The sequence below is a fragment of the Cannabis sativa genome, chromosome 4, assembly GCF_029168945.1.
Source record: "Cannabis sativa cultivar Pink pepper isolate KNU-18-1 chromosome 4, ASM2916894v1, whole genome shotgun sequence".
Taxonomy (NCBI): domain Eukaryota; kingdom Viridiplantae; phylum Streptophyta; class Magnoliopsida; order Rosales; family Cannabaceae; genus Cannabis; species Cannabis sativa.
In genome coordinates, this window is record NC_083604.1 from 28,232,377 (window position 1) to 28,254,944 (window position 22,568).

The 22,568-nt window shown below is 42.6% G+C and overlaps 1 protein-coding gene across 1 annotated transcript in view; it reads right to left on the minus strand.

Annotated features, from left to right (window-relative positions):
* Positions 1 to 221: 221 nt before the first annotated feature.
* Positions 222 to 22,568, minus strand: part of LOC115714256 (glutaredoxin-C4) — an 87,579-nt gene continuing 65,232 nt past the window's right edge. The window contains exon 5 of the mRNA XM_061113444.1: positions 222 to 283. Coding sequence (XP_060969427.1) covers positions 237 to 283 — 47 coding nt within the window. The 3' untranslated portion in view covers positions 222 to 236. The remainder of the gene's footprint in view (positions 284 to 22,568) is intronic.

Below are 22,568 nucleotides of genomic sequence, written 5' to 3' on the forward strand. Positions count from 1 at the left end.
ACCTAAACCTAGTAGTTGCCTATAAATAGAAAGTGATGGCTCAGTCACATAACATGCTTTCATTAGTAATCTGACAGAAATTTCTCTCTTCAGAAAACTGAGCCTTCCCCACTTTCTATACCTTGGCCGAAATCCCTCTCTCTTTTCTCCTCATCTTTTTCGTGACCCTAGTGAAAGAGTAAGTGCCCACACAGAGCAAACAGTAACTCAATCATAGATTGGAAGACTGTGAAGGATCAAACTTGAAGAAGAAGGACATTCGGGCTCAGATCTTGATTATACTCTGCTACAGAAAGGAATCAAGGGTTAGAGATCTGAGTGGAAGGAGACATTAATTCCGCTGGATCAATGTAAGGTTTTCTTAACTTTATATGTGTTTAATTTATCGTTTTAGAAAGTTCATATTTAGGGTGTTTAAACAACATCCTTGTGAGTAGATCTAAGATCCTGGTAAAATAATTTTCCAACAGTGTATGTGGTATAGTGGTTGTACCCTGGTATTGAACGTTCATACTCATCTGTTAAGCTCTGTAAATAGGTGTATGGGCGCCTATTTACAGGTCGGAAATTATATGGTATGTTATATGCATTTCTTACTGAGTCTGTTGACTCACAGTTTTTGCTTCCATGTGTAGGTAAAGGAAAGGCGAAGGCTGAACAAGAATGAACCTGAGCTTGGGTGAGATTGTACATGTCAAGCGGCGCGACCTGGAGTGTTCGGTCTCGGGACATCTGGGAGTAGTATTTTGAAAGTCGCTGTGCGACCTGAAAATTATGTATTTTGAAATGTAAAGTTTAAACAGTAAATTTTACAAAGTTTGAAAGCGGGATCCCAGAATTTCTAAATATTATATTATATTACAAAGTTTAATATTTAAAGCAAAAGTTTTAATTTGACACGTTTTTCGAGAAATTTCTTTGATTAGCAAAGATTGCACAATAATTGAAAAAGTACTGTAGCGTGCCTTAGCATTAGGGCGTTACAATTTCGGTATCAGAGCCGCCAAGTTTGTCTACCGAAGCTTGCTAAGACATGTACAATCTTCATCAGAGAAAGCTCGGTTCACGGTTCAGTAAGCCCGTACTTGTTTAGTACTTTAAATAAATATGAATGTGAAAGCATGTTAGGAAGCATATTAGATTTAAATTTAAATATATTTCTTTAAAAAGAAAAGAAAGTGTGTTGCCTTTAAGTCTTTAAGAGCGGTGTTAAGTTTTGATCGCTGTCTAACCTGCCTGGCTTATGGATTCGCAGGCTAAGTCCTATTAAATGCGCCCCGCGAAATACAAGTAGTCAGGGTGGCATGGTTGAGACCGGAGGCGGTCAGGGGAATCCTCAAAATCCTCGTGGTCGCGGCCGTGGCTGTGGCAGAGCTCAGGGTGGTCGCCCTGTAAACCCACCTCAAGCTCCTCCTGATTGGGAGCAAAGATTTGCTGAGATGCAAGATAGAATCCGCCAGCAAGATGAAGAGATTCAAAGGTTGAGGCAGCAGGGTCCTCCTGCCGTGCCTCCTCAAGTGGTTCAGGCTGTTGCAGTTCCTGCGGTGCCAGCAGAACAACCTGTTGTTGGCAACCGTATGGAGCCGTTGTATGAAAGATTCCAGAAACAGGCACCTCCAGTGTTTCTGGGAGGCCCTGATGTGATGAAGGCCGAGCAGTGGCTTTCAGTGATTGAACGCATCCTTAATTTTATGGGAGTGGTTGGAAATGACCGGGTGACCTGCGCCACTTTCCAGTTTCAGGAGGATGCTCTCTTGTGGTGGGAGTTGATAACCCTCACTCGGGACGTCACGCTGATGACCTGGGAAGAATTTAAGGAGTTATTTAACTCCAAGTATTATAATGAAGCAGTCCGCAGTGCAAAGCGGAAAGAGTTCACTGATCTAGTTCAAACCGAGGGAATGTCGGTTACTGAATACACGACAAAGTTTGATCGGTTGGCTAAGTTGGCGGCGGGAATTGTGCCGTCTGATTTTAGTAAGAAAGAAAAATATTTGGCGGGTTTGAGTGCAAAGATTCGACATGACCTAGTGATTACTACCACTGAAGCAACCACATATGCGGAGATGGTTGAAAAGGCTTTGAGAGCCGAGGGAGCAGTGAAATTCCTTCAGGAGCCCCGGGTGACTCCGAGTGTTGGTGGAACCCCCACTGTTCCTACCCCTGTTTATGGTAGGGATGGTGGTGACTCCACCACTGAGCAGAAAAGAAAAATTGTTCCGGCTTCTGGTGGCTCGGGGCAAAGCAAGCGGTTCCATGGGAACCAAGGCAGAGGAGGACGCCAGGGTTACTCTTACCCTGAGTGTCCACGGTGCAAGAAACATCATCCGGGAGAGTGTAACTGGAAGACATGCTTTCTGTGTGGCATGGTGGGGCATTTCAAGAAAGATTGCCCCCAGGCAAAGAAAGAGGAGCCGAAAGCTGAGGTGAAACCGGTTCCTGCTCGTGTGTTTGCCATTACCCAAGCTGATGCTGCAGCCAGTCCTTCATAGACAGTCGGCTTCCCGTCAACAACTTGTTATTTACAGTATTATTTGACTCGGGAGCTACACGTTCATATGTGGCTACAAGAGTGATTGATCTTTTGGGTAGGCCTTGTGATATTTTAGAAAGAGGGTTTGGAACCCTAATGCCTAGCGGGGAATTGGTTATCTCTAATAGGCGCATTAGGTCTATCCTAATTAGGATCGAAGATAGGGAATTGAGTACTGATCTCATAGAATTGAAACTAACTGAGTTTGATATTATACTGGGAATGGATTTCCTATCTAAGTATTCGGCCAGTATAGATTGTAGGCGTAAAATGGTGACTTTTCAGCCGGAAGGTGAAGATCCATTTGTTTATGTTGGATCAGTTCAGGGGTCTCGAATCCCACTTATTTCTGTGCTGAGGGCTAGGGATTTACTATGCAATGGTTGTGTAGGATTTCTAGCGGTGGTATTTGACTCCAGCAGACCTGAAACATTTGGGCCTGAGGTAGTCCGGGTGGTGAAAGATTTTCTTGATGTGTTTCCCGAGGAGTTGCCGGGATTGCCGCCACAGCGAGAGATTGACTTTGTAATTGATTTGGCACCTGGAGTCGAACCTGTTTCTAAAGCTCCATATAGGATGGCTCCAGCAGAACTCAAGGAGCTTAAGTTACAACTTCAGGGGATGCTTGACATTGGGTTTATTCGACCCAGTGTATCGCCCTGGCGAGCTCCGATTCTTTTTGTAAAAAAGAAAGATGGTTCCCTCAGAATGTGTATTGATTATCGGGAACTAAACAAGCTGACGATTAAGAACAAGTACCCGTTGCCAAGGATCGATGATTTGTTCGATCAGCTTCAGGGAAAGACAGTGTTTTCAAAGATTGATTTACGATCTGGTTATCATCAACTCAGAATTCGGGAGGAGGACATACCGAAGACTGCTTTTAGAACCAGATATGGGCACTATGAGTTTCTGGTAATGTCATTCGGATTGACTAATGCTCCTGCGGCCTTTATGGATCTCATGAATAGGGTATTCAAGGATTTCCTCGATAACTGCGTTATAGTGTTTATCGATGACATTCTTGTATACTCTCAGTCAGAAGAGGAGCACGAGCATCATCTTCGAATGGTGTTACAGCGACTTAGGGATCACAAGCTGTATGCCAAGTTCAAAAAGTGCAAATTCTGGTTGTCCGAGGTGTCCTTTCTAGGTCATATTGTTGGGAAGAATGGAATTATGGTCGATCCAAACAAGGTAGAATCAGTGAAGAATTGGCCGAGGCCCAAGTCTGTGACGGAAGTTCGAAGTTTTCTCGGGTTAGCAGGGTATTATCGACGTTTTGTCGAAGGATTTTCTAAACTTTCTATGCCCCTAACCGAATTGACCAAGAAAAATCAGAGATTCATGTGGTCAGATAAGTGTGAGTCAAGCTTTCAGGAGTTGAAGCAACGTTTGATAACAGCTCCGGTGTTAGCTTTGCCATCAGATCAAGAGAAATTCGTTGTTTATTGTGATGCATCCAGACAGGGTCTGGGATGTGTTCTGATGCAACCTGACAGAGTCATAGCCTATGCCTCTCGTCAGCTGAAGGATTATGAGCAGCGTTACCCAACTCATGATTTAGAGCTCGCTGCTGTGGTTTTTGCTTTAAAGATATGGCGACATTATCTTTACGGTGAAAAGTGTGAGATTTATACTGATCATAAAAGTCTCAAATACTTTTTCACCCAGAAAGATCTGAATATGAGGCAGAGAAGGTGGTTGGAGTTAGTTAAAGACTACGATTGTGAAATACTGTACCACCTCGGGAAAGCCAATGTTGTGGCCGATGCTTTAAGCAGAAAGGGTCCCGGGCAAGTTTACACTACAATTATGATAGCCCCTCAACTAGCCTCGGAAATGGTTAGTGCAGGGATTGAGTTCGTGGTCGGGAAATTACATAATTTAACACTCCAATCTAATCTGTTGGAGAGAATCAGAAAGGCACAACTGGAAGATCCCGAGCTAGTTAAAGTTCGAGACAAAGTAGTGGCTGGTCGGTTGAGAGGCTTTTTCGTCTCGAGCAGTGGAATGTTGTTATATAAAGCTCGAGTTTGTGTTCCTAGTGTTGATGAGCTTAAGAAAGAAATACGGGATGAAGCTCACACCACGCCTTATTCGTTGCATCCGGGAACCACCAAGATGTATCATGATTTGAAACCCTACTTCTAGTGGTATGGGACGAAAAGAGATGTGGTGGACTACGTGTCCAAATGCTTAACCTGTCAGCAAATTAAAGCTGAACATCAAAGGCTGGCAGGGTTATTGTAACCTTTAGTCCTTCCAGAATGGAAGTGGGAGGACATCGCAATAGACTTTGTAACTGGTTTGCCTAGAACTACGGGGATGTATGATTCTGTATGGGTCATCGTGGACAGATTCACAAAGTCAGCTCACTTCCTACCAGTGAAAGTTACCTATTCAAAAAGGATCGCATGCTAAATTGTATGTGAAGGAGATAGTTCGTCTCCACGGAGCCCCTAAATCTATTGTGTCAGATAGGGATCCAAAGTTCACATCGAAATTTTGGGTGAGTCTTCAGAAGGCTATGGGTACCAAGTTAAAGTTTAGTACAGCCTTTCACCCTCAGACTGATGGTCAGTCAGAAAGAACTATCCAGATTTTAGAAGACTTACTGCGAGCCTGTGTCATGGAATTTGAGGGTTCATGGAGTAAGTACTTTCCTTTAATTGAATTCTCCTACAACAACAGCTACCAAAGTACAATAGGGATGGCTCCCTATGAGATGTTATATGGTAGAAAATGTCGTTCTCCTATTCATTGGGACGAGACAGGAGAAAGGAAGTACCTGGGTCCAGAGTTAGTGCAGAGGACCAATGAAGCTATTGATAAGATCAAGGCTCGGATGCTTGCTTCTCAAAGCAGGCAGAAAACTTATGCTGATCGAAAGCGCAGAGATGTTACATTTCAGGCAGGGGAACATTTTTCCTGCGGGTTTCACCAATGAAGGGTATTAGGCGCTTCGGGAAGAAGGGTAAGTTAAGCCCTAGGTTCATTAGGCCATTTCAGATACTCGAGAAGGTCGGGCAGGTAGCATATCGGCTAGCCTTGCCACCAGCATTATCAGCTGTTCATGACGTATTTCATATTTCTATGTTAAGGAAATACGTGTCAGACCCGACTCATGTCTTGAGTTATGAAGCCCTTGAACTACAACCAGACTTATCCTATGAAAAGCAACCTGTTCAGATTTTGGATAGAAAAGAAAAAGTTCTTCGGAACAAGACTATTGCACTGGTTAAAGTGCTCTGGAGGAACAGTAAGGTGGAAGAAGCCACCTGGGAATTGGAGTCAGATATGAGGACTCAACATCCAGAGCTATTCAGGTTAGATTTCGGGGACGAAATCCTTTTAAGGGGGGGATAATTGTAATGACCGCTCTAGTAATGTGGATTAGTAAAGGCAATTAGCACTAATTTTTATTATTTTATTATTATTTGTGAATTAATTTTAAATGTGGACCCCAATATTTAGAAATAAATATTAGAGTTATAATTTCTCAATTCCGGAGATTTTATTAAACTCTAGGGGTATTATTTAGCTTATATGTGAAATATGTTAATTTTGTAATTTTTGCTCGGGGACAACGGAAAATGCGATGGATGGCTAGATTGATCACATGGGTAAGTTTAGAACCCTATTTCATAGTGAGAAATATTTTAGAGAAAATAAATTATCGGGATTGAGCGGGGTTATGGATTTTGACCATTTTACCCCTAGCTTTTGAAATACCCTATTTTTAAGTGTAAAGGGCATTTTAGTCTTTTGTTAAGGGTGAGTGAGGTGGCTGCCTTAGGTTTTTGACACCTAATCAAGTTGATTTCAGCAAGGGATTAACTTAATTCTTTTGTCTCATTTGAAGAAAAATCAAGGAAAAAGGAAAAATAGAAAATTGCTTTGTTCTTGAACCTCTCTCTCTCTCTCTCTCTTGCTTTCGGCTGAGACAAACCAAGGGAGTTTGTTGTTGATTGTTGGATTTCAGCAAGGATTTCTAAGGAGATAATCAATCTAAGGTAAGTTCCAATGAACCCTTCTTAGTTTTCAAGTTTTTAAGTTAGGTTGAAATGGTGTTTTGGTGTAATAGGAGCTGTTAAGGTTTGAATTGCTTAGGGTTCGAATTCTGGGGTTAGGTTGAGTTGATTTGAGTCCCTAGCTACTGTTTTTGATGCTTGATATTGGTTCTTAGCAAGCTTGAGTTTTGAAACTCAAGCTTTGGGCTTTAATGGCATAATTGGATTTATTGGTTTGTTCGGTGAAATACTGCTTGGATTCTATTGTGTATGCATTGTATAGGTGTACTGGAGAGTTTGGTAAGGTTTCGGCTTGATTTGAGTTAAGAGGAATGATTTTTGGGTTCCCAACAGCAGAACCGGAATTCTGGTTCTGGGAGACCAGTACCAACCGGTCGACCGGTTGGTGACCCAGAACCGGATTGGCGGTTGGGAACCAGTCTGCCTGTTGGGGGAATTTCCAGAACCCTAGTTTTGGCCAATTTTGAGATATTTAGGGTATTTCCATGAGGTTTATCGATAGGGAAACTTTTAGTTTCAAGTTTAAGTCCCGGAAAGTGATTTAGCGAGTCACTCATCTGTGTTGCAATTATTGTGATTAGGGCATCCATCTAGCACGTGAATTCCGTTCAGGTCGGCCAGCACACTTGAATTCGGAAAACAGGTAAGAACTGTGTATAATGTATGATGTGATTATCTGAATGTGTGTATATGTGTTTATATATGCATGCTTGAATTATGTTAAGCACTACCAACACTTGTATGAATAAGTTATAGAGTGCATTGGTATAGTGATTATTGTGATTGTGAGTACAATACAGTGATACCATCACAAGCATGGGAAAATGCTAAGGTGTGTGGTACATCACTCAGTGTTACTTAGTGATCGGGATAAACCCTACCAACACTCGTACAGTGAGGTACGATGTGTATGTGGTATAGTGGTTGTACCCTGGTATTGAACGTTCATACTCATCTGTTAAGCTCTGTAAATAGGTGTATGGGCGCCTATTTAGAGGTCGGAAATTATATGGTATGTTATATGCATTTCTTACTGAGTCTGTTGACTCACAGTTTCTGCTTCCATGTGTAGGTAAAGGAAAGGCGAAGGCTGAACAAGAATCAACCTGAGCTCGGGTGAGATTGTACATGTCAAGCGGCGCGACCTGGAGTGTTCGGTCTCGGGACATCTGGGAGTAGTATTTTGAAAGTCGCTGTGCGACCTGAAAATTATGTATTTTGAAATGTAAAGTTTAAACAGTAAATTTTACAAAGTTTGAAATCGGGATCCCGGAATTTGTAAATATTATATTATATTACAAAGTTTAATATTTAAAGCAAAAGTTTTAATTTGACACGTTTTTTGAGAAATTTCTTTGATTAGCAAAGATTGCACAATAATTGAAAAAGCACTGTAGCGTGCCTTAGCATTAGGGCGTTACAACCGTGGTGAGAGAAAATCGAATTTTGAAATATTAATTTTCAGAGCATTTATTAGCCAAAAATCGAAGGGACGCCCAGTCAGCCTCACGTCGAGTCGCGAACAGGCAGACCTGACACGTGTCACCCATTCAAACGTAAAGACAGCTCGGATGAAGTCTACACGCAACTTCGAAAGTCCCGTACAGACTTGGGGGCAAATGTTATCCCAATTTTTACACTCTAATGTGGCATCACATGATAGTGACACATGGAATCGACTCCGAGTATCTGCTCGCAAGATATAGTCCGAACAGGATACCTCATATACATGCTCGAGGCAAAGCAATTAGCAATCCGCGCAGAACGACCAACACTTAGCAAATTCAGCTTTCACATCGTTTGTCATAAAGGAAATCACAATAACTTGGAGATCAGATTGCAGAGATATGGCAAGCTGTCCAAATCCCACAATCGATGTATTTTGTATTTATTATGCAATCTTTTTGCTTATATCCATTGTAACGAGAAGGGAAATATTTCCTCTCCAAGCTCATAGCCCTATAAACAGTGTTGCATATTCACTAGGCAAAGAGTCGAAGGAATTTTACTTGAGAGATATTGTCTAAGAATTCATATTCCGAGATATTTTTGTAAGAGCTATAAGAAATGGAACCTTTCTCCTTGTTCTTGAGTCAATACAAATAACGAGGATTAGGCTATTACCGAACTGCTCGGAGCTGAACCTCTATAAAATTTTTGTGTCTTTATATTGCTTTATTATATTTCAATCGTTATAAACTACTTGTCACTTACTAAATTAGACTCACTGTCGTTGGCTAAAAGCGAGGTCAACACAACCCATTGAGGAAGATCTCTAATTGACACTCTTTGGACAACCCATGATATGGAAACCTCGTTAGATATACCTTGTATCTCCACCATGCTTTATACAAGGGCGTCAAGTCGTGTTGAACAAAATTCATGAGAACATGCCGATGAGACATCTCAAGCTCCTTGCAAGAGAAACCAGAGAAGACAAACAAAGCGTAAAATAGAACAAAACTAAAAACTAAACAAATGAAAATAAAAAACCAAATTGATAGTTGTTGACTGAGGTTTTCGGCAACCATTTAAATAATATGTAAGAAGAGCTGTAGGAAGTTTAGTGCCTGGGATTTTTACGTAGTTGGGGCATTAATGAGCCTTAGTCCACGAGTCATTTTTATTATTGAGAGTATTTATTGCAGAGAATGTTCTTGGTGGACTTCTCTCCTATTTTCTCTCTTTGATTCCTTTAACTCCAGAATGTTCGACACTTTTTCAGTCTGTTTATGGGGTATTTATAGTATTTTTCTGGGGTGATCCCTAGGAATGAATCACTTGTCTTTCTGTGTTAGCTTCATAGGGGCACATATTCCCAGCAGATACAAGATAGGAAATACATGACCTATACCGTAGGTATCTTACGAGTTAGGTGGATATAATCTTTTATACCCTCTTGATTGATGTGATTCCTCATAAAGTAGTCGTCACTAGCCTTATTGATCATAGCGTAAAGGCTGAAGAAAGGGGCTTACGCCATCTATCATGTTGGTTATTGAGATTTTAATACGTCTTCCCCCCATGCAGCATTAAATGCGAGGTTACTATTCAAGAGATCGCTGCACCTCCCGGAACTACCTTATCATACCTCTGGCCTCCCGGAGAGTAGAAATACTTCTTGTGCTCTCCTCTGGGAGACACCTCCCTGAGATACTTCCCTTTCGCCTAGGACTTAGTTGATTTTTTATGTGTTGATCCTCACAGATCCACGTGTCAGCCTTATCCAGGTCCACGTATTTTGGGAGAAAATAAGGGCAATATTTACCTTCAAGCCTCGTTTAGTTGAAAGAATGAATGAGGCTTGTTTGGTGCCTCCGGTCGGCTTCTTGGTTTAATGGCACGTGCTTCAAGCGCGTGGGCTGCATTTATGATGGTCATCATTAATATTGATTTCCTTTTACAGGCAACGATTCACTTCCCGTCCATTGAGAAACCGACGCATTTAATCTGTCAGTATAGTATTCGAACGTTTTCAACCGCCTGGTGTCCATTTGTCTCTACCGTCAGATTTGTAGAATTTGAATCGATTACGATTCCCACCGTACGATAGCGTCTGATCACAGCTACCTTGCACCTTTTCTAGTCTATAAAAGCCAGCCTTTTTTCTTCACTAGGTTACTTTCACCACTTCGCCATTTCTCCCCAAGAATACCTTTGAGAAAAAACTCAAGCAACCATAGATTCCTCCGTCATTGCCAATCTACATTCTACCGTCGATCAACACCGGCCCCCAATTCACAACTTTTATGTAAGTTTTATGAGTATTTTATATGTTTGTTGTTCATTTGCATGCCAGGGTAGAATTTTTTTCTTTTTGGTTAAATGCTTGATTTATGGGAAATTACTTTGGCGAAGATTTCCATGTGGTGTATGAACCCCCTTTTGTTTGTGTTCTGCTCCTTTCTTTTTTCTTTCAATTTGCAATCAACCTTTCTGCTGAGAGATTGCTCAGAATATGAGAAAGTTTTCACGCCCACATTCTGTTTCTTTTGTTTTTCTTTTCCTCTTCCTTCGCTTTCGCTGCTTTTGAGATATTTGCACCCGATGTTTGCCTAGGAGAATCCTTAGAATTTCCATTTTGGGCAAGCATCCAGAGGGGGCCTCTTTCCAGCAGTTAGGGGACCCCCATTCCCTCTTTTCACATTAGGGTTTGGTTTGGGGTAGATTTTTCCCTTTTTATAGAATCTTAATACTCTTCGAGAAATGTCTGTCTCTACATCCGGAGCTAAATCCTCTAGCCAAGGAGCGGTTACCCTGGCCACCCTTGAAGAAGTGATGAAGGGACCCGTTGTCCAAGAGAAGTACACGTGTCGATCTAACTGTTGGGAGGCGGACGAGCTTCACTCAACTTTGACTTACGCCCATCAACTGGAGAAGATTGTGATTGTGGCTGTGATCAAGCCTTCTGCCTCTGGGGTCTTCCACCGCTTGCCCAGGGATGATGAGACGCCCAACCTTAACTATGGTGGTTTTGGAGCTTGGAGCCAGACCTACTTTATGTCCGGAGCCATGCTTCCACTTCAGGACTATTTTATAAATTTTTCTAGTTTTTATTGGCCTTGCACCTTATCAACTTATTCCCGAAGCATACCGCATGCTTACAGGCTTGTACATTTTCTACATAGCCAGAGGCTGGGCTTCACCAAGCCCGGCCGAGATTTTATACTTTTATGAATTTATAACTGTCCCCAAGAAGGGGGATAGGCGTAAAGACGGTTTTTTCACACTCCGGGCCCATCCTGCTAATGAGGGTCTGATTCCTTTTAATTTCCAAAAGAATGTAAAAGAGTTTTGTCATCGGTTTTTCTTCTCTTCTAGCTTCCAAGCTGTGGAACGCCCAGAATTACTCACGGAGTGGGTTAGGGTTCCTCTGATGCACCGCACCATCCCTATCCAACTCTTCCTCCAGCACGCCAAGGTCTTCTCCACATATGACAAGGACAGACTTAATGTGGGGGAACTAGTCACAACTGCAAACTGTAGGAGGACTAGCTTATCACAGAGAGCCAATCGATGGATGATTTCAACTTATCCAAGGTTCTTTGTCCTAATATTCGCACCCCAGATGCTAAAAAGGCACTCCGAGCGGACATTATTGCCTCGGCAGAGGATTGGTACCAGAAATACCTCTTTAGGAGGGAGCAAGAGTTGGCTTATATCAAGGCTCAGGCCGCTACCGGGAGGGCCCTTCGGGTAGAAGCTGGTAAAGAGGGAGTGTCTTCCCAGCCTAAGCTACCGTTCCCGGCTCCCAACACTAGAGCTTGTGGCGCCAACACCTCCGGATCCAGTAAGTCTCCCTTAGTTGTTCATCATGTCCCTTCTGCTCAAGATTATTCTTGATGTAGGCCTGTAGAATTTGATGAATGTCTTCTTAGATTTAGAATGCCCCTACCCGATGGAGCGATCATGCCAAGGGTTTTTACTTTTCCAACTGAGGTCATTTTTTGGGCCGGTCCCGGATGGGGTTCGGGCCTCCTGCACCTATCCCTCTGGACCATTCAGCCCACGTGTCTTCTAGCTGGTTTCTCCCCTCGGACAGCTTTCTTGGGGATGACAACGCCAGTATTTTAGTGCAGGACTTTGCTAGGGCTGAATTAGATTGTCTGGGTAGGATTAGTTTTACTGGTTTGTTCCTGCATGCACAGTTTCTCGTCACCGTTCTAACAATTATTTGTTTGTTTCTTGAAGCAGCTAGGCCAATGGACGAGCTTTTGGCTACCCTTGCCCAAACTTACAGTCCCGACTTGGCCCAGCCTCAAACACAAGACTTGGAGGTGACTTTTGGGAATCCTTCTTCTAGCTTCCCCTTAAGCCAAATTGTTCTGATTGACGAGGACAGGGAGGTTGAAGAGGAAGAGGAGGGCGAGATTCTAACCCTTCTGGACCGAAAATGCAAAGGCAAGATGGTGGAGGTCGAGGCTTCCAAGAAGCCCAGGAGAGTCGACACTCCGGGCCTCAGCTTTGATTTGGGGATCCCACCTGAGGCGGAGGAGTACACTATTCCTCCCAGTATTTTCCTGACCCCGTTCCTACTGACGAGGAAAGACAACAACTCTAGATTGCTAAGCATAACTATGCTATGGAAGAATACACTAAGGGGAACGTGGAGGTGGAGGCCTTGAAAAAGGTCCTAAGGGAGGACCGGGACAATTTTTCTCGCAGTGAGTACTCCGGGAAGGCTTGGGATTTAAACATGGATCCTTTAACAGACTGGTTCAATCGCTTCATCGGGCCTACCCTTACTCCTTTTGCCTCAGAATTAACAAGCCACTTCGTCTCCAACCTTACCCAGCTCCCGGCAAAGAGATACGCAGTCTGTGCTTCCAAAAACTCGATCTACCAGATCTAAGACATAAGTGCGGCCATGACCGCGGTAAGTTTCTATCTGTCAAGGTTTTCGAGCCTTGTCTTTTGGTGCCTGGCTTCGCATACTTATACATTTTTCTTGTTTTGCCAGATTGCTGCAGAGACTGGTCGTCTATCAAAGACTCAAATTGACCATGGGTACATCATGTCCGAGTTTGGGGGCATGGATGAGGCCATGAAGAGTCTTAGGGACTTGGCAGCATAGAAAAAAGCTATCCGGGAGGAGGCCCAGCATAGGGAGGCTCTTTCGGAGCGGAGTCATTAGGAGGCGCTAAAGGCAAAGGTTGAGGAGCTAAAGGCTAACGATGATGCGTTGAAGGCCAGGGACGCGGGTGTGGCCACGTCGAGGCGAGAGCTCCGGGATGCAAAAGAGTCCATGCAGGAATTAACTGCCAAGCTAAAGTCTCTAGAGGAGCTGCACCAAGTTGATTTTCAAACGACAGCAAACCTAACTGTTGAAGTGAAGGAGCTTCGTGATTTCAAAGAGCAAACTCAGAAGGAGGCGGCTAAGGCGAAAAGAGATGCCCTCCTGGCCCCAATTACCTGCAAACACTACAATAAGCGTTTCGACAATGGAGTCTTCATGGCTTGGCAGACCAATGGCCAAAATCTTAAGCTCGACTTCTATCCCAAGCTTGAAGAGGTCCTTACTCGCTTCTAGGAAAAGAAGAAAAGAGTTGACGCCTTGTTAGAGGAGCGTAGGGGCCCTCGTCTTCCACCTCGCGTCGACTAAGATGGTTGTTAACCACCACCATTACTATCATTATTTTCTCTTCTCTTTTTTTTTTATTATTACATATTTATTCCTTCTCCCTTCTCTAAGACAATTTACTTTCTTTTTCTTAAGGGTAGACACTTATGGCCTGTCCACAGGCCCTTTTTTATCTTTTTGAAGCTTCTCTTTGGGATCCGAACAACTTACATTTATGTTTGAATATCTATTTATCTTCTGACTTTATTAAATTTGGTATTTTTACATTTGTCCGTGTGATATGTCTTACTACCCCCTGAGTGAGATGAAAATCAATTTTTAGGCCACTCAGTCTTACAAAATTAAGAGGTTGCATATATTTGTCCGGTATAAATTTACTTTACAGAATGGAAACTTTATTTTGCAACTATTGGTAATACTTTCAGAGGTGATCAGCGTTCCAGGCCCTAGGCACCATGATTCCATCCATTATTTTTAGCTTATAGGTCCCAGAGCCGATTTCATCCTCAATTTCGTACGGTCCTTCCCAATTTGGCCCAAGTACCCCCACTCCGGGCTCTTGGGTAGCTAGGAAGACCCTTATTAGGGCTAGATCACCAATAGTGAATTTCTTGTTTTTCACTTTTGAGTTGAAGTGTTTAGCCACCTTCTTTTGATAAGCTGCCATTCGTATTTGAGACTCATCCCGGAGTTCGTCGATTTGATCCAGTGCTTCTTGTAATAAAGCCTTGTTTGTTGTTGGATCGTAAGTCGTCCTCCTATGGGATGGGAACAATGTTTCCACCGGGACCATGACCTCACAACCGTATGCCATTAAAAATGGCGAGTGTCCAGTTGTGGTTCTTGGAGTGGTCCGGTAGGCCCATAATACTCTTGGTAATTCTTCAGGCCAATTGTTTTTGCAGGCCAGCAGCTTCTTCTTTAGGGTGACCTTTAGGATTTTATTGACGGCTTCTGCTTGTCCATTTGTTTGTGGTATTCCCACCGCGAAGAAGCTTTTGATAACTCCGTGTTGGTTGCAGAAGTCGGTGAATTCCTCGCAGTCAAATTGCTTCCCATTGTCTGAGACTATCATATGAGGCAAGCCATATCGACACACTATGTTTTTGATAACAAAGTCTAGTGCTTTTTTAGCGGTTATAGTCTTCATTGGCTCGTCCTCTGTCCACTTTGTGAAGTAGTCTACTGCTACTATAGCATACTTTACTCCTGCCTTTCACGTTGGTAGCGACCCAATAAGATTTATCCCCCACACTGTGAAGGGCCAGGGACTCGTCATTAGGGTGATCTCGTTGGGTGGGGCTCTTGGTATGTTCGCGAATCTTTGGCACGAATCACAATTCAGGACATAGTCTATACAATCTTTTTTCATTGTTGGCCAGAAGAATCCTTGTCTCAATATTTTCTTTGAGAGACTCGGACCTCCAATATGATCTCCGCAGAACCCCTCATGGACCTCTAGCATAATCTGTCTAGCTTCAGGGTCTGATACACACCTTAAGTATGGCATGTTGAGTCCTCTTCGGTAGAGAATATTATCCATCATCACATATCGATGCGCTTGATACTGTATCTTTCTAGACAGCGCCCTTTCTTAAGGCAACTCGCCTTTGGTTATGTATTTGACGATGGGGTCCATCCAGTTTGGCTCCGGCTCGATCGTAGCCACCGTATCTTTAACTCTAATGCTTGGTTCTGTGAGGTGCTCAATGGGCACCATCCCCAGTTTCTCAAACTCGCTGTCTGATGCCAACTACATACAAAGCCATTTTTTCTCCACAAGTTTGATATTGTCCCGAGACTTGGTTTACCACCGATTGCAAATCGCTGAATACTTCTACTCTCGTGGCTCCCACGGCTTTTGCCAATTTCAATTTTACAATTAGGGCTTCATATTTAGCTTCATTATTAGAAGCCGGAAATTCAAAACGCAGGGCCGCCTGGAGTCGAAGCCCGTTCGGAGATATCATAGTTATCCCGGCTCCAAATCCGTTTTCGTTTGACGCTCTGTTGACGAATACTTTCCACGTCGGGGCTTGTGGTATGGTCATGCTTGCACTAGCCTCTGCTTCATTGCACTCTGTTATGAAGTCAGCTAGGGCTTGTCCTTTTAAGGAAATGCGTGGTACGTAGTGTATGTCAAATTGGCTTAATTCCATGGCCCATTTGAGGAGTCTCCCTGACGCTTCTGGCTTCAGTAGGACTTGCCGAAGCAGATGGTTTGTTAGCACCTTAATGGGGTGAGCTTGGAAGTAGGGTCTTAACTTTCTTGAAGCCATCATGCGACAGAAAACTAATTTTTCGATCAATGGATACCGTATCTCGGCCTTTATCATACCCTTGCTGACGTAGTACACGGGGTGTTGGACTTTTTCTTCTTCTCGGACTAGTGTTGCGCTGACAGCATTCTCGAAGACGGCCAGGTACAATAACAAGTCTTCTCCGTGAACCTGCTTTGATAGAATCGGTGGTTTGGCCATGTGCTCTTTCAGTTTTCTAAATTCCTCCTCGCATTCCTCAGTCCATTCAAATTTTTGGCATTTCTTTAGGATGTTAAAGAAAGGGATGTACTTGTAGGTTGATCGAGAAATGAATCGGCTCAAGGCGGCAACCTTTCCCGTCAAGCTTTGCACGTCTTTGCGCTTCTTAGGATTTTCGTCTATTCCCCTTTGCTGACGATGAATCCCAAAAATTTCCCTGATTTGACCCCGAAAGTGCACTTCTTCGGGTTAACTTTCATTCCATATCTCCGGACTACTTCGAAGCATTCTGTAAGATCATCTGCATGGCTAATGCACACTTTAGACTTGACTAGCATGTTGTCCACGTAAACTTTCATATTCTGCCCTAGAAGGCCCTTCAACATCCAGTTTATTATTCTTTGATATGTTGCACCAACATTCTTTAGTCTAAAAGGCATGACCAAGAGGCAGTATACCCCCTTATTGGTCTTGAAGCTAGTGCATTCTTGTTCTGCAACGTGCATCTTAATCTGGTTATAGCCGGAGTAGGCATCCATGAAGGATAATAACTTGAACCCGGAGGTGGCGTCTACCATCTCGTCAATTTGGGTAGGGGGAAGCAGTATTTTAGGCAGGCCTTGTTCAGATCGGTGAGGTCTATACATACCCTCCATGTCCCATTTTGCTTTAGCACCAGTTCTGGATTGGCCAGCCATTCCCGGTAATACACCTCTCGGATTAAGTTGTTGGCTAGCAGCTTATCCACTTCTTTTTCTATGGCATCCGCCTTTATTGGGTCAAGGGGACGCCGCTTCTACTGTACTGGTGGCATATCTTGATTGACGTTCAGAATGTAGGTAATCACATGCGAACTTCTGCTGGTCATGCCTCCTTGGCACCACGCAAAAACATCTATGGCCGCCCTTAATGCTTCAATGATTTTCTCTCCCTCCTCCGGCTCTAGGCTCTTTCCCAAGCAGAGGATCTTGGTAGGGTCGAGGTTTCATACTTGCACTTCCTCGACATCCTCCATAGGTTCTACTATTTTTTCGGATCCCACACAGGGATCCAACTCATCTTCTTCTGCCAACTTTGGCTCAATATTCTCACGGACCATCAGCACCGGCAAGTGGGTTGCGACATTATAACAATGTCTGACCTCTCCCTGGTTGCCCCTTACTGTGCCCACTCCGGCCTCCTCAGTAAGGAATTTCAGGCATAAGTGTCGAATTGATGTGATTGTTCCAAAATCCAACTAGGTCGGTCGGCCAAGGATTGCGTTATAAGATATGGGCAGTCTACCACCACAAAGGTGCAGTACTTAAAATTACTTTGAGGTGTATCTGGGCACAGGGTGACTGGCAACCTTACTTTTCCTATTGGGATAAGCGTGGTTTCATTGAATCCAGTGAGTTGGGAACCGCTGGGCGATAGATCCCAGTCTGTGAGGCTTATGGCTGTGAAGTCATCTTTGAATAATAAGTTCACAGAACTCCCATTATCGATCAATATTCTAGCCACAATTTAATTGCCAATGGGAGTCTCTATGACCAAGGGTTCATGAAGAGGGAAACGCACCAGTTTCGCGTCTTCCTCCGTGAAGGTAATAGGTTGAACCATGAGTCAGGGCCTTTGTGCTGGAAGCTGGTTGACTTCCAAGACTTCGTCGTGTCCCGCCAATGTGGGGCCCACCGGAGATCATAGCCACTCTCCCGTTGGGTCTTGGTGGCAGTACAAGGGTCTGCTGAGGGATCGTTCCCCCGGGGGGTACCACGGGTGCCACCGCTCCGGGTGCACCCCCTGCTACCCCTTGAGGCAACGGGCCTACTGCCGGAACCGGGTTGAGATGGGGCAGCCAGTTCTTAATCCACTCATACAAATGACCCAATCGAATCAAGTTTTCGATCTTGTCTTTCAGATTTTTGCATTCATTGGTATTATGACCAATATCGTTGTGGTATTCGCATCTCTTGTTGCGATCCCTTAACGAACTGTCCCTGTACAGAGGAGGAGCCTTTCGATAATGTGTATTTTGCCTCGTGGAGAAATACACTCGCTCTTGTGTGTCCGTCAACTCCATGTATTGGTCGTCTGTCCAGTTGCTGCCTTTTGAGGACCTCTTGCTCCGAGAGCTCTGAGGAGGTCCGGTTAGGCCTGTGGGAGGAGCAGAGTGAGATGGGGCTTGTCCGTTCATCCTTGAGGGGTTACTTAGGGGATTCCCGTAATGCGATGATGCGGGAGCCAACGCTCATTTGTGGAGAATTGTATGCCGCTCATTTGTGGAGTAACCTGAGGAAGGGTCCCCGAGAGCTGTGCTCCGGGTATATATCTTGATACTCCAGTTGGATAGTGTTGGAAGTTATTTTACCAGGATCTTAGATCTACTCACAAGTATGTTGATTTAACAACCTAAATATGAACTTCTAAAACGATGGAAAATTAAACACATAAAAGTAAGAGAAATCTTACATTGGGTGCAGCAGAATATATGTCTCCTCCCACTCACATCTCTAACCCTTCATTCCATTCTGTCGCAGAGTATAATCAAGATCTGAGCCCGATAGTCCTTCTTTGTTGTCTCTGAATTCTACACAGCCTTCCTCACTATGATTGGGGTATTACTTGATGTGTGTGGGCACTACTCTATCACTCATAGATTTCGAAATAGAGAAGGTAGAGAGAGAGAGGGTGGCGGCTTTGAGAGAGTTTTTGTGTGAGAAAATTCTATCAGAATGTTGTTGTTGTACAAAAACTGAAGCCTTTACCTTCCATTTATAGAAGACCACCTAGGGCTATGGTTGAATTAATTGGCATTTAAAAATTGAAAAATCAATGTGAAAAGGTAAGTAAGGTGGCCGGCCTAGGCATTGTGGAAACAAGGCTTGCCACATTTCCAACTTTTCTTTCCCTACATTGTTAGTTTCCTGTTTTGTCAAAAACTGCCAATTCCTTTGTTCAACCACATAAATGTCAAATCTAATTATTTAATAATTAAAATTAATTATCAAATAATATATTGTCATTTATTTATTAATAATAAAACTAATTAAAGTTTCCTAATTAATAAATATGCCCTTCAAAATCTCTATTTACTGTTTTGCCCTTAATAAGTGATAAATTCTCAATTAGACACAGTCTAACTTGAGAATTATAATTGATTAATTAAAATCAATTAAATGAGTCTTACAAGTAATATTGTCTCAACTAGTGGGGGGACCATGGGTCTATATATCCGAGCTTCCAATAAGCAGATCAAGAATTTACTACTTAAATTCACTGACTTATTAATTCTTCGTTGAATCCACACATAGAACTTAGAATTGCACTCTCAGTATATAGAATGCTCTATATGTTCCACCATATAGACACATCATTAGTTATCCATTGTTATAATCCTAATATGATCAATGATCCTCTCTATGGATGATTTACATTGTAAAGGGACTTAATTACCGTAACACCCTACAATGTATTTTATCCGTAAAACACTTAACCCTGTATAAATGATATTTCAGCTAAGTGAAATGAGTACTCCACCATTTATCTCGTTTGGTTAAGCTTGAAGGAAATCATCCTTTGCTTACGATTGGCCAGATAGAAGCTATAGATTCCATATTTATGTTAGCGCTCCCACTCAATTGCACTACCGTGTTCCCAAAATATACGTATCACCCTAACCCAAAAGTAGGCTTAACTATCAAATCAAAGAACACGAATAATACTCTTGAGATTGAGCCTAATCATATCAGGATTTCGATCATGTGATCTAGGATCAACTTAGTGATATTGAATTGAATAGATATTACGGTAAGTTTTAGAAATCTATTTCAAAGTTCAATATCGGTCCATTCCAATGCATACTCCATGCATCCAACCTGAGCTTTACTTTAACCAATGTTCTGGAAAGAACATAGCATTTCTCCAAATGCAAGTAAACTCTGTTGTAGATTGTCATATCAGTAAAACCCAGTGTTCTGATAAATCTAGGAATCCTTTATTCACATAGTCATGTTTACTTTCCACTGTGTTGATAACACAATAAACATGATCAAGTATGTGAAAGGGGTTTGGATGAATTTATAAATCAAATAGACAAACAATTGATAAAGTGAACCAAAACATACACAAATGAATGAAAAATACTTCTGTTACTTTATTGATATTGAATAATCTAGATTACATTGAAATGGAATTTTATTTAGAACATAAAACCCAACAAACTCCCACTTGCACTAATATAAAATAAATCAGTACATTTCAATTAACCCTAAATTCTGACGGTGCTTTTCGAATGCAGTCACTGCCAAGACTTTGGTGAATGGATCAGCTAAGTTGTCCTGTGTGTCCACTTTCTCCACCAGTACATCCCCTCTTGCCACATATTCTCTGATAATATGATATTTTCTTTCTATATGCTTACTTCTCTTGTGGCTCCAAGGTTCCTTACTGTTGGCTATAGCTCCATTGTTATCACAAAGAAGGACTAGAGGCTTTTCCATTCCAGGTACTACACCAAGACTGGTCAAGAACTTTCTATGTCAGACAACCTCTTTAGCTGCTTTAGCCGCAGCTATGTATTCTGCCTTCATGGTAGAATCCAAAATCGCGGTTTGTTTCGCACTTCTCCAAACCACTGCTCCACCCCCAAGACTAAACACCATCCCAGATGTAGATTTCCTGTCTTCAAGATATGCCTGGAAATCTGAGTCTGTATAGCCTATGGGATTTAAAGCACCACCCTTGTAGACTAATACATAATTCCTTGTACTCTTTAAGTATTTCAAAATATACTTAACAGCATTCCAATGTTCCTGTCCTGGATTTGACTGATACCTGCTCACGATTCCAACTGCATAGCAGATGTCAGGTCTAGTGCATAACATTGGATACATTAGACTTCCAACTGCAGAAGCATAAGGAACTTTTGCCATGTCTTCTATCTCTTGAGGATCTAGAAGGCATATTTGCCCCATTGGTATTAGTCATGGAGAATCTCTCTAGAACTTTGTCAATGTAAGTTGTTTGAGAGAGAGCAAGGGATCTGTTCTTCCAGTTTCTGATAATCTGAATACCGAGAACATAGGCTGCCTCACCCAAGTCTTTCATGTCGAATTGAGTGTCAAGCCATTCCTTGATGTGAGTCATTTTCTTGACATTGTTGCCAATGATCAAAATGTCATCAACATAAAGGACCAGGAATACTACTACTTGGTCTTCCTTGAGTTGGTAAACACAAGGTTCATCTTCATTCTGGTGAAAGCCGTAGGTTTTAATGATCTCATCAAACCTTTTATTCCATGAGCGAGAAGCTTGCTTAAGTCCATAAATGGACCTATTTAATTTGCACTTTATTTTCCTGCCCAGGAAGAACATAACCTTCTGGTTGCTCCATATAGATGGTTTCTTCAAGAAGCCCATTAAGAAAGGCTGTCTTGACATCCATTTGCCAAATTTCATAATCAAAAGCGACAGCAATGGAGAGAAGAATTCGGATGGATTTGAGCATGGCAACCGGACTAAAAGTTTCCTCATAGTCCACACCTTCTCTTTGGGTATAACCCTTGGCGACCAGTCTAGCTTTGAAAGTTTCGACTTCGCCTCCAGCGCCTCTTTTCTTCTTGTAGACCCATTTGCATCCAATTGGATGATAATCATCGGGTGGATCTACATATTCCCAGACTTTGTTCTTTTTCATGGAATCCATTTCTGAATCCATGCCGGCTGACCATCGCTTCCGTTGCGGACTTGCTATTGCCTGTTTATAGGTTAATGGGTCGTCATCAATACCATCAACGACCATATTGATTTCACCATCCAGGCCATAACGAGATGGTTTTGTAGAAACCCTCCCACTACGACAAGGAGCGGTGACCTTCTGAACAGGAGCTTTTGTAGTAGTTTTCTCAATTGCTACAACTAAGGGAGTGGGATGGTCCTCTTCTTGAGTAGAAGAGGATGGAACATTTGAAGGAATTGTATCTGTAAGCATTTCCTCTAATACAACTTCACTTTTCAGTTTGTTGTCTTTCATATAATTATCTTCAAGGAAAGTAGCATTTGTAGAAACAAATACTTTGTTATCCTTGTGACTATAAAATAGTCCACCCCTAGTCTCTTTAGAATTTTCGACAAACATGCAAACTTCAGTTCGCGATTCTAGTTTGCCTTCTTTCAATCTCAAGACGTGAGCAGGGCACCCCCAAATCCTATAATGGCGTAAACTAGGTGTACGACCATTCCATAGTTCCACGGGTGTCTTAGGGACTGCTTTAGATGGTACAGCATTTAAAATGTCATTTGCCATTTGAATAGCATATCCCCAGAAGGACGTAGACAGAGTTGAATAACTCAGCATAGACCTAACCATTTCCAAGAGAGTGCGATTTCTTCTTTCTGCAACTCCATTTTGCTGTGGAGTGCTTGGGGCAGTATATTGGGATTCAATTCCAAGTTCAGTT